General features: G+C 37.7%; 2 protein-coding genes across 5 annotated transcripts; both read right to left on the bottom strand.

Annotated features, from left to right (window-relative positions):
- Positions 1 to 3,995: 3,995 nt before the first annotated feature.
- Positions 3,996 to 6,544, bottom strand: LOC122296558 (L-type lectin-domain containing receptor kinase S.6). Its single transcript, XM_043106342.1, has one exon. It carries the CDS (start codon positions 6,222 to 6,224, stop codon positions 4,176 to 4,178), a length of 2,049 nt encoding a protein of 682 aa, XP_042962276.1. The 5' UTR covers positions 6,225 to 6,544; the 3' UTR covers positions 3,996 to 4,175.
- Positions 6,545 to 7,565: 1,021 nt separating this feature from the next.
- On the bottom strand, positions 7,566 to 10,670 carry LOC122296559 (protein MITOFERRINLIKE 1, chloroplastic). 4 transcript variants are annotated; one of them, XM_043106343.1, is made up of 2 exons: positions 9,240 to 10,670; positions 7,566 to 7,948 (listed from the first exon to the last, which is right to left on the bottom strand). In XM_043106343.1, the coding sequence occupies exon 1, from the start codon at positions 10,515 to 10,517 to the stop codon at positions 9,339 to 9,341; it is 1,179 nt and encodes a 392-aa protein (XP_042962277.1). In that variant the 5' UTR covers positions 10,518 to 10,670; the 3' UTR covers positions 7,566 to 7,948; positions 9,240 to 9,338. The 4 variants fall into 4 exon arrangements, with proteins under 4 accessions (XP_042962277.1, XP_042962278.1, XP_042962279.1 ...); XM_043106344.1 differs by having other exon boundaries at positions 7,566 to 7,939; XM_043106345.1 differs by having other exon boundaries at positions 9,278 to 10,670.
- Positions 10,671 to 12,595: the final 1,925 nt, after the last annotated feature.

Raw genomic sequence — 12,595 nt, 5'->3', positions numbered from 1 at the left:
TCAAACCATCTATCTCAAAGGTTTTTTTGAATCTCCATCTTTTTTACAAAGGATTCATGGGGATATATGTGGGCCTATCCAACCATCAAGTGGACCGTTCAGATATTTTATGGTTTTAATTGATGCATCAAGTCGATGGTCACATGTTTGTCTACTTTCCATTAGAAATGTTGCATTTGCTAAACTTCTTGCACAAATAATTAAGCTACGAGCACAATTCCCTGACTATCCAATTAAAACTATTCAATTGGATAACGCAAGAGAATTTATATCTCAAGCTTTTGATAATTATTGCATGTCAATAGGAATGGATGTTGAACATCCAGTTGCCCACACACACACTCAAAATGGTTTAGCTGAATCATTGATTAAAAGGTTTCAGCTAATCGCTAGACATTTACTCACGAAATCAAATCTTCTTATTTCTGCTTGGGGACATGTTATAATTCATGCAACATCATTAATTCGAGTTAGGCCATCAGCATATTACAAATATTCACCATTACAGCTTGCATTTGGTCATCAACCAAATATTTCTCATCTTCGTATTTTTAGATGTACTGTACATGTTCCAATTGCATCTCCACAACGTACAAAGATGGCCCTCAACGTAGACTTGGGATATATGTTGGGTTTGATTCTCCATCTATTATCAGATACCTTGACCCTCTTACAGGGGATATGTTTAAGGCACGTTTTGAGGATTGTCATTTTGACGAATCCATTTTTCCAACATTGGGTAATGAGAAGTCGGTGCCTGAAGCACGACAGGAAATTACTTGGGAAAATAAAACTCTTTCCCAATTTGATCCTCGTACAAAAGAATGCAATCTAGAGGTTCAAAAGATTATTCATTTGGAAAGTGTTGCAAACCAATTACCGGATGTATTTACTGACACTAAAGATGTGGTAAAATCATATATTCCTGCTGTTAATGTTCCAGCAAGGATTGCAGTCCCTGAAGGACAAGTTGCCAAAACAGCAATAGGCGAGTCTACGATACACCTGAAGCGTGGACGGCCTATTGGTGCTAAGGACAAAATTCCTTAGAAGAGGAAAATACAAAATGAATTTGGTACTCCTAAAGAGTCCATACCAACACAGGCCATAAGAGTAATTGATGCTCCTGAAGAGAGTAAATTTCCTGAGAAAGAACCTCCTGAAGAGGTATTTCATGAAATGTCTTCCTTTGAAGAGGGACAGGTACCTGAAAATAACGAGATCTCGATACATTTCATGAGTACAGGAGAAATTTTGAATAGAAATAAAACTGTTGTCGACAATATATTTTCATATAAAATGGCTCTTGGCATTACCAGAAGTAATGAAGAAATTGAGCCAAGAACTGTAGAAGAATGTCGACGTAGAAATGACTGGCTAAAATGGAAATCAGCTATTGAAGCTGAATTAAACTCGCTAGCAAAGCGAGAGGTCTTTGGACCAATTGTACAAACATCAAAGGGTGTAATGCCTGTTGGATATAAATGGGTATTTATACGTAAGCGTAATGAAAGCAATGAAATTGTGCGATATAAAGCACGACTTGTTGCACAAGGTTTTCTGCAGAAACCGGGGATTGATTATGAGGAAACATACTCTCCTGTTATGGATGTAATCACATTCAGATATTTGATCAATTTGGTAGTTATAAAAAGATTGGATATGCAGTTGATGGATGTGGTCACTGCATATTTATATGAATCATTAGATCATGACATATATATGAAAATCCCTGAAGGATATAAAATACCTGAAACTTCTAATCTGAATACATCCAGAAGTATGTATTCTATTAAGTTTCGAAAATCTTTATATGGATTAAAACAATCCGGACGCATGTGGTATAAACGCCTTAGCGAATATCTATTGAAAGAAGGATTTGAGAATAATCCAATATGCCCATGTATTTTTATTAAGAAATCAGACTCCAGATTTGTTATAATTGCAGTTTATGTTGATGATCTAAATCTTGTTGGAACTCCTGCAGAGATCAGAAGAACCGCTACATATTTAAAGAATGAATTTGAAATGAAAGATCTTGGCAAAACGAAATTTTGTCTCGGCCTGCAGCTCGAGCGTTTGCCAAATGGAATTCTTATTCATCAGTTAAATTTTACAGAGAAAGTCTTGAAACACTTTTACATGGACAAATCTCATCCCCTGAGTACTCCAATGGTTATTCGATCACTTGATGTGCAAAATGATCCATTTCATCCTTGTGAAGACAATGAAGAAATTCTTGGTCCTGAAATACCTTATCTCAGTGCAATTGGAGCCCTAATGTATCTTGCAAATTGCACTCGACCTGATATTGCATTTTCAGTTAATTTACTTGCAAGATATAGTTCCGCACCAACTCGAAGACATTGAAATGGTATTAAACATATCCTTAGATACCTTCGAGGTACGGTTGATATGGGATTATTTTATCAACATGGTTCAAGTCCACAATTAGTTAGATATGCAGATGCAGGTTATCTTTCAGATCTACACAGAGGTAGATCTCAAACTAGATATGTATTTACTTATGAAAATTCTGCTATATCATAGAGATCTATCAAACAAATACTATCTGCTACCTCTTCAAATCACTTAGAGATCATTGCAATTCATGAAGCAAGTCGAGAATGCATTTGGCTAAGATCAATGATCCAACATATTCAAGAAAAGTGTGGTCTTCCAGTGATTAATGATAGTCCAACAACTTTATACGAAAATAATGCTACTTGTATTACTCAAATTAGAGGAGGATATATCAAAGGTGATAGAACTAAACATATTTCACCTAAATTCTTTTATACTCATAAACTTCAGGAGAAAGGTGAAAGTAAAGTCAAGCAGATACGATCAAGTGATAATCTGGCAGATTTATTCACAAAAGCATTACCAACTGCAACATTTAAGAAGATTGTGCAGAACATTGGAATGCGGAGACTTGAAGACCTTTCATCATGCACTTTTCAGGAGGAGCAATGTCTTGAAGACTTATGCTGATTGTACTCTTTTTCCTTCGCTAAGGTTTTATCCCACTGGGTTTTCCTTTGCAAGGTTTTAATGAGGAAATCTTAAAGCATTTTACGATACACATGAATATTGTACTCTTTTTCCTTTGCCATTGATTTTTTTTCCCACAGGGTTTTTCCTTGGCAAGGTTTTAACGAGACATATTTTTTATATGTGATCATCCAAATGGGAAGTGTTGTAAAATAATATTGTTGTAAAATAAATTGTATGACCACAGTGAGCCAGCCGCAAAATGCATAGTGCATAGTGCATAGTGCATAGTGAGCTAGCCACAAAATGTATAATGCATAGTGCTAGCATAGTGAGCTAGCCGCAAAATGTATAGTGCTAGTCGTAAAAAGTATAGTACCTTTTGTACTCCTATATATATCGTTGAATCCTTTAAGAAATTTATAAGTTTTATAACCTCTCTGAGGTCTATCTCTTTCTCCCTCCTTTCAATAGTTTTATAACAAATTTATTATTTTATATTAATATAATATATATAATATATAAAATAAAAAATAAAAATAATATTAATATTTATAAAATATGTGTTGTGAATGATGAGCAACATCCTCTGCATTAAATATATGTATAAGTTTTGATAGTTGGAGTTTTTTTTTTTTTTTGAAAAGTGCTTTATCAGCTAAAAAGTTTTACCAAAGTAAATAAATTTGATTTATAATAAAAATAATTTTATATTATATATTATATTAATTTATAATTTTTTTTTAAAATTTATTTGTGACTAAATCATTTCTATTTATTAATAACTTCTTCAATTGAATTCTAAAGTTTTGAGTTTTTAAAACAGCAAATGTTAACATTGTGGGAACTTCCCACAATTTGAGTTTCCAATTTGAACCATTGGTTTATGTTCCCCAACACAATGCCATAGAGAGAGACTGTTGAAGTCGGAAAGAGGAGAGTTTCGAACAGAGGTGAGTTTCAGAGCAAAATGGCAGCCAAATAACTTGCCTATGAGAAAAGAAAAACCAAATGGACTCGTAAAAAAAAATATCTTTAAAATACCCAATAGAGATCAGAAGATCTTGTTCTGTTCTCTGTGATATCCATCATCCAAAAGCATATCCTAATGATTCAAATGAGTCTCTGTTAAATCATCGAGAGAACAATTGGCTTCAGAAAAACTATAAAAGAATTCTAAGCTAGTCCTTGCTCAGGTGGCTCTTTGGGGTCATCCATGGCATATCATCAATGTCTTCACCAAATACATCTTCAGGCAAAACGGGTCGAATTCTAATTCTGGGTCTCCTTGTTGGCAACAATGGAAGTGGTGCTTCACCTCTGAGAATCCTTGCAGCTTCCTTCACCGGTGACCGCTTTTCGGGGTCTGGATGCACACAAGAAAGTCCCACTATTAACATCCTCTCCATTTTCACCTCATCAAACTTACCCATCAACTTGGGATCAGCAGCCTCATTAAGTTTCCCCTTTTCCCACAAGTCCCAAACCCAATCAACAAGCACTGTTCCTTCATCACCAACAGGGTTTCTCCCTGTTGCTACCTCCAGCACCACAACACCAAAGCTATAAACATCAGTTTTCTTAGTTGGGACCCCAGAATAGACATACTCAGGAGCCAGATATCCCATTGTTCCTGCTGGTATAGTTGCTTCCCTCGTCACAGAACTATGTTCATAGACTGCTGCCAAACCAAAATCTCCGAGTTTGGCATTGAACTCAGCATCAAGCATTATGTTGCAAGTCTTGACATCTCTGTGAATTATTTGCCTCTCACATTCATCGTGCAGATAAGTAAGAGCAGAGGCGACTCCTAGAACTATATTCAGTCTTTGCTGCCATGACAGATGGATTGTTGAATTTGAGTGTTTGTGGAGGATTTTGTTGAGGCTTCCATTGGGTAAGTACTCATAAACCAGGAGTAGCTCACTTCTCTCGCAACACCATCCTTGAAGTCGAACCAAATTCTTGTGCCTTAAGCAACCCATCATTGTTGCAAACTCAGTGGTGAAAGGATTGTGCATACAATCAATCTCATTGCCCCTATCAAATCTTTTAACAGCCACCTCTCCCCAAGATGGAAGAGACCCTTTATAAACTGTAGCCGATGCCCCTTCTCCAATAATTCTGCTTCGATTAAACGCCATTGTAGCTGCCTTTATCTCGGAAAGTGACAACCTTTCAGGTGCTCTATTAGTCTGATATCGAGTACTTGGGCCTTCTTTGCTTTTCCTGATATGGAGTCTTCTGCTCTTTATCAAGAAAAAAAAGACTACCCCAAAAATTGCAGATGCGGAGAAGAGAAATGCAGCTAATCCTCCCAATCCGTAAGCTAGCTCTTCTACTTTCTTTCTTCTTGCATGATCATCTACAGAGATGCTTGCATTTGTGATGCTTTGGTCCTCAGAAAAGCAAACGAAACAGTCCCCTTCTTCCAGAGTATCCATCGTAGTCACAGAGGGGAGAGACCAAAAAGTTTTGAATCGCCAATTATCAATAACGTGAATTGAAGAGCCCTGGCCATTAGAAGCGGAGAACCCAACATGCATGAACTCCTTGAATTGGTTGGAGAGGTCAATCTGGGAAATGAGAATGGGACTTGAAGGCCTAATCTGCGAGTACCCAAGCCATACTCGGATCATTTTGATGGCCTCTCTGTACTCAATCCAAGCCGTAATCTGCCTCCCGCTTTTCAAATCAATCCCCCTCGAAGAGACATCGACTGAAACGAAAGATATGATCGTGCTGACATCGATGCCGGCATGATTCCCACTGACATCTCCGACGGAAGGATCATAACTTGTATCAAATTCCACTGCGAAAAAGGGATCCTCTGCTATTAAGGCATGCTCCGGAAGACCCATAGAGCCACGAGAAGCGCTAGAATATTCGGTATTGGCAGTTATCAAAAACGCAATCCCATCTCCGGAAGGGCAAAGTGGAGAAGGTACAATGGAGAAGGAGAAACGGCACGAGAAAGATGCAGTGGAGTTGGTCTCAGAATCAAGAAAACGAACTGGGTGGGCGTAGAAAGCTCTTCCAACCCCAGAAGAAGAAGGGGAAGAGACGCAGCTGGATTCTTGGGTGAGACTAATGGCATTGTTTCCGAAGTAAGCGTCACCAGAAAGCGTGACATTATTATCAGGCAATGAAGGAAGAGAATTTGAAGGAAAATTGAAGTTCAAGAATAGAAAGAAATGGACCCAGAAGAGTAAGAGAAAAGAAGAACGCATCCTAGCTTAGCGAACAGAGAGATATTACCAACGCAGAAACAGAGGCTATGAAAGCACACAAATCTTGGGTTGGGTTAGATTTTCTTGCCTGTGCTGATAACTTGATCTTGTACATTTGATTCAGTCACGGTGCGTCTTTGTATCTCTTGGAAGTGCAATAGGTCGTTTCCACTTCTAAGCTTGAAACAGAGACTTGGGAGGGAAAATAATCAATCAAAAGGAGGAATGACCCGTCGGAGTGATTGGAGGCACCAAATCCGATTATCAGGGAAGAGTATATGGTACATAGACCGTGAAGTCAATCAAGGTTTTGGACGCTCCTAAACACGTTAAAGAGAAATTGATGGTTATGATGATTAAACGAAACTTTCATATTTTTGGGCCTAACAAATTTTAAAATTTTATCTCTAAATAAAATTATACCTCGTAGATAGTGTGTAGCGTATAGCTCTCCAAATAGAAATATTATTAAGACATGCGGTGGGCGTGTATTATACGAGTAAAATCTGATAGAGTTTGTGCAGAGTTTTGGTCACAAACTTGGGAGGATTCCTGAAATTTTTATCGGTACCAGGTTGAAACAGGGTACTGAACCCTTTTGCCAAAGGAAGTACCTCACCCAGCGTTTTCCTTTGCTCAATGACTCTCTCTCTCTCTCTCCAGCCATAACCCCCGAAAAAAGCCCCAACCTCCTGCTACCGGAGGAAGGAAGAAGCCGGAATATGGCCCAGACCATTGTCATGATATCATTGCCCTTTTGTTAACTGTAATTTTATGCACTAGATTGGTTGCGATGAGAAATTGGAGCCCCCCAGTCCCCACTTTTAGATCTCTCCTTCAAGATTAATGGAATGTTTGCTAAAACAAAGAAAAATAATTGAACATTTGAACCCTTTGTCGCCCCTTCAGTTACTGTGGTTTGTGTGCTCAAATACCATCTATAAGCTTAGATTATTTCAATAAAACCATTTTATAAAACCATTTATTTGAGCAGTGTTATAATTCATGAGATGAAATCAGATTCTCAAAAGTTACTGAAATTTGATACATCGAGTCCGACTGCTAACACACAAAGAGATGAGTGTAAGTCCAATCAAACGTTTGTCTTTATTTCAAGTCTCTTCTCTACTTCTAGCCCTCACACTAATCTGATATGTTTGGTAGGATGCAGACCATGCAAGAAAGCGAGAAACCATAAAAAGTTTAAACGAGTAACTAATCCCCAATTTCAAACCCCATCAAACCGAGCAAGTGCCCACCAATTGTGGGTCTCCTGTTCAATTAGTCACCAAGCTGCCCCTCCACCCCACTAAAAGTTGAAAAACTAGCAAGACCTTAAGAAGCAACCAAGATAATATTCGCATCCATTGGTTGATAATCTATGATAACTTTCTATTTAACCAATGTTGCCTTTATTATTGAGCCATAGAGAAAGATCACATGGAAGTATTCATTTCCAAGAGTCAGCAGCCTCATGCTATCAAACAAAGCTCAAGCAAGGTGCTTGGAATAGTAGAAGTTCCACTATCACAACAAGTTTTCTGGAGAGCAAAGAGGTACCTATTTCTCCATAGCTCCAAGCAATAGAACTTTGACAAGAACATGTGATGGATACATGTAACCATCCATATTTATTCTATATGAACCAGGGACCTCGCAAACATATATGTTTTCAAGGGCTAGAATCAAACCATAGACTATTCCTCGATTTGCACCTGAAATCACTTTTTGTATAAAAATTTTATTAGCATGAATAAAAGACTAGGCGAGACCTGAGTACACATAAACAAGAGTAAGCACCTAGCTAGAGTAACATGTGAAGTCACTTTATTCTATCTTGAGAAATATGCTATAGTCACAAAGAAATTTCATAAAAGTAAACTCACAAACTGGCGTATTTTCATATGATACGTTATATTTACTTTATAATAAGTAGTTTTACAATCTAACATACCACATCAAATCACGTCAGTTTATGGATTTAGTTTTGTATGATCTCTTTGAGGTCAAAGAATTTCTCCAAAAATATGTAGTTTGATATATCTCTTACTCTTAAAAAAATACCAGCAGAGGACATCTTTATCCTAAGCTTGTCATAATATCATTTGCTGATAGTGAATCCCAAACAACATATAACCTAAAGAATTCCAATCAAGTCCATCAAAAATAAAAAGCTATTAGTCCTCTATAATATTTAGAATTCACATTCCATGAACCCCCACCCCGGACTTTCATTCACCGTTGAAGATGCGGCAAGTTAAAGGAAGAGCACTGGTAGGGCCACCAAGGCCGGTCCTGGCAAATTCTACCAATAAGTGCAAAATTCACTTTTTATTTTGTGTATTTTTCTATGAGTGTTTTTATAGACCCTTTAAACATTTTTTTTTATTGGTACCAGGTGTCCAGAAACAACGTCCTGGCTAATCCCAGATGTGCACTTAAACAATTTTTTAAAAACAAAAGAAAAAAATCACAAATTTATTAAAAAATACTTCCTTAACCATTAAATAAAAAAATAAAAAATAATAATAATTCTGTAGAAAATGTCGGTTGTCATCCTCGGTAAGAGTGGTGTTTTCCTCAAAGGAAACAATTTGTGGTAGCTTCAGCTACAAATGGCTACAAGAGGAGCACAAAAGAACCAACTGAAGGAAACAGAAATTAGTTGAAATTGGGATTAACATATATTATTTAACTAGTCGAGACATAACCCTTCCACTCTAGAAAAACATAACTTCATTTAATAGTGAGATATCTATAGGTATACCATTATAATTTCTACGATTACCAATTTTCATTGTGTATAACCAGTTATGTCATCTCCCATGATTATGCGACATAAAAAAACCCTTATATTTTGTGGCACTGATCTATGGTGTGTCTATCAGCAACAAACCATTCAAAAAATCTAAAACGGAAAATGGGAACCATACGAAGGAAACAGAGAACAATTCAAGTGCCTTACGCATAAGAATGCCCTAGCAAAGCTCAAATATATATAAAAAAAAAAAAAACCTCAACAAAGGAAGTCAATGCGGAGGAAGATATATCACCAAAAACATGAGGTGTGACAGAAGAGTAGAGTAGGGGGAGAATCCAATCAAATCCACCAAATCAAGCAGGAGCAACAGACGCCTCGCGCAGCTCCTTCCTTCTGAGATACTGCTGCAATACAGCAAGCCTAGCCGTCTCGAATGCAAAGTATCCCAAAGCTGAGAAACAAGCACTATGAACAACTCTAGGCCCCATTCCTCTAGTCAGCCCAACCCACCCCTCCTCCTTCAGTATCTGCTTCACCGTGCCGGTAACCCCTTTATACATTGCCGTGGCAACTTTATTCGCAGCCTCCCCATGAAGCTGAGTCATCAACCTCGTCTTCACCACGTCAAGCGGCGTGGTAATGGACGCGGATATCGCCCCGGCCAGTGCCCCACAACACACGCTTTGAATGGGCTCCAGGTGAGTCTCGCTCGTACTTCGCAGCACCGCAGCTTTTAAGTACTCAAACGAAGAGTAGCTCAGCACCCCAGCAGGCAAATTCCTCACCAATGTCGCAGAGTAACCTGCATACAAACCCAGCACACCGTCTTTCTCCAAAATCCTTAACAAGACCTCCCAAGACCGTCCCTTTGCCCCGGCCTGCATTCGCTGCGTGATCAACTCCTTGGGCACCATTATCGCCGACGAAACGATATTCCCCATCGCCCCGGCGGTCGGGGGAATGAGAACGGATGGGTACCGATCGAAACCACCTAAGATCGACTTCCCCAGCTCGCAAGTACCGAAATACACAGCGGAAGATGCTGTTGAGCCGACGATAACGGCGGACACGCCGCTGTAGAAGCCGAGGATCCCTTTAGTCTGGAAGGTCTTGACGATGGCGTCGAAGGTGTTGGCGTAGATTTGGGACGCGCCTTTGGTTTGGAGCTTGGTTTTGATAGTGTCAAGTGGGTGGAGACAAACGTAGGTGAAAGCTCCGGCAATGCCACCACCAGCAGCGCCGATGAGGGCGCGCTCGAGGACGGAGAGGCTCTTGAGAAGGGTCTTTTGGGGTTTGGGCGAGATGGGTTTTAAGGAAGTGGAGGCGAAGGAGAGGTAGGTAGTGGAATTGGAGTGATTGAGAGGTGATTGGGGTGGTTTTCGTTGGGAGAGGGATTTCGGTTTTGAGATGGGGTTTGCGGGGGTTGTGAGAGCGGCGGTGAGGTGGGTGAAGAGGGACGCGAAATCAGGTGGGGGGTGGGGCGTGGAGGTATGGGAAGGGAGGCCGAGAGAGGCCGAGAGTCGGGTGTCCATGGGAAAGCTATTTGCTTTGCCCTCTGGTCCCCTGCTTTTCGGTCCTGAGCTTTTCAACCTAATGGAAAAGGGAGGCGGAGAAATGTCGAGAGGGACGATCAGAAACGGTACATTCTGATCTGGAAGACAAAAGAAACGGCACCGTTCTCCTTCAAAACTAAATTTTTTTCCCGTTTCACCATCTAATATTTATAACTTTTTTATCCTCCAACATAAATTATATTAAATAATTTAATTTTTTTAATATTTAAAATAAAAATAATAATTGTTAGCTATATTACTCTTTGTTTCCGTATTTTTTGTAAAAATTTACTTATTTTTCAGAGTTTTGTAGAATAACTCATTATTTTGAGCAACCTAGTTGTCATTCCACATAAATTTGGAAGTAAACTTCTTTAAATTAAATATTGTTTTTATATTAAATGTTAGATATTCAGTTTTATTTCAAAAACGAGTGATATATACTATATGTTATTTTACTCTTGTCATACTATATATATTAACGAGAAATAATCTATTTTCTATAAAATAAGCTCTTATTATTTAAAATAATTTTTGAGTGGACGAATGAAAACCGAAAGCTTGGTATGATGCACACCACAGCCAGAAGTCTTCTAGTTCTAGATGACACAATGTATGACAAAGACCTGTACCCATCATGCCTAATTGTGTCGTAATGTCGGTAGAAATTGTGGTCCTTGTCATTTTATTTTCGAGGAACTTCGCTTTCATTTTAGTTTTAGGTTGGGGTGGGCGGCGGGCCACCACATCAAACCCATCTGCCACCCCCCGTTCGACCCCTGTTTGGGGCAGGTAAGAGCATCCATTCGCATACAAATGCGCGCAATTGGGTGTTGGGCCTCGAGAATGAGCTAGTTGAAGCCCGCTCGGGATTTCTCCAAAATGATGTTGTTTAGATGTATGATTTTGTTTTAAAACCTTCCTCCCCCCTCATATCTCTATTTCTTTCATCTTTTATGTCTCTTTTCCCTTTTGTCTCATCTGATTACCGTCGCCTCTAGCCTCATTTGGTCACTGTTGCAATCTCTCTCTCTCTCACAGTCATTTTGTGTGTCTCTCTCTAGAAGCTCTCTTCCTTTGTTCTCGCTAGGCGATGGACAAACAACCTTGAGGGCCAATCTGCACCTCGTCGTCCAGAAAGGGACACCTGTTCCCCCTCAAATATTTTTTTAATTTTATAATATTTATATTCAACTTTTTCTATTTTATTTTTTAAAATCCAACTATTTCATTATTATTTAAAAATTTTCAAAATATTTTAATTTAAACACTATAATAGAATATTTCAATACTGATGCATTTTGGTGCATCGTTTTGGGATAACTATATATTATATATAAATATTTATATGTATATATAAATTAACAATTAATAAAATAAATACATGTAGATATAAGTGTGTAATGTGTATATATATATATATGGAAGAATTGAAGATTTATAATATAATTATACGATGAAAAACCACAAACTTAAGTTTAGACACAAAAAATAAGGAAAAAAATAAAAGAATAGAATTTTTTTTTTTAAATAATGATGTTTAAATTAGGAGAAAATGATGAGACATATTTAATGTTACAAAAAAATTAAAATTATATAAATATATTTTATATTTTGGAATTAATTAAATACTATCTAAATCAAAAATGTTATCTAAGTATAAAAAAATTATAAATACAATCTGAAACAAAATAGGACCCAAAATGTTAATTCTAACTAGAATGGCTAAAATTTGATTGGAATAGTCGAGACAGGTTGAAATTTGGAGCAAAGTGGAATGAGGAGGTATAACATATTAAATCGAAACCAAAAATTTTCGCTCGAACAGTCAAAATGGAACAAAATTTAAAACTATGGTTCGAACATGCCGTTAGATAATTAATAGCAAGTTTGGTAAAAGTATCACAACTCAAAATTTTCATCTTACTTACCAAACCCATCCTAAATCAAGAAAAATGACGCATACAATTTTTTAAAAGACAATATATTTCTAGTCATTTAAGCAAATGATTTGTACAGTTATAAAATATACAAATACTGCACACTCTTTTTAAATT

This window comes from Carya illinoinensis, chromosome 15 (genome assembly GCF_018687715.1).
Source record: "Carya illinoinensis cultivar Pawnee chromosome 15, C.illinoinensisPawnee_v1, whole genome shotgun sequence".
NCBI lineage: Eukaryota > Viridiplantae > Streptophyta > Magnoliopsida > Fagales > Juglandaceae > Carya > Carya illinoinensis.
Note: the sequence above shows the minus strand (reverse complement) of the source record. Positions and strands in the feature narration are given on the sequence as shown.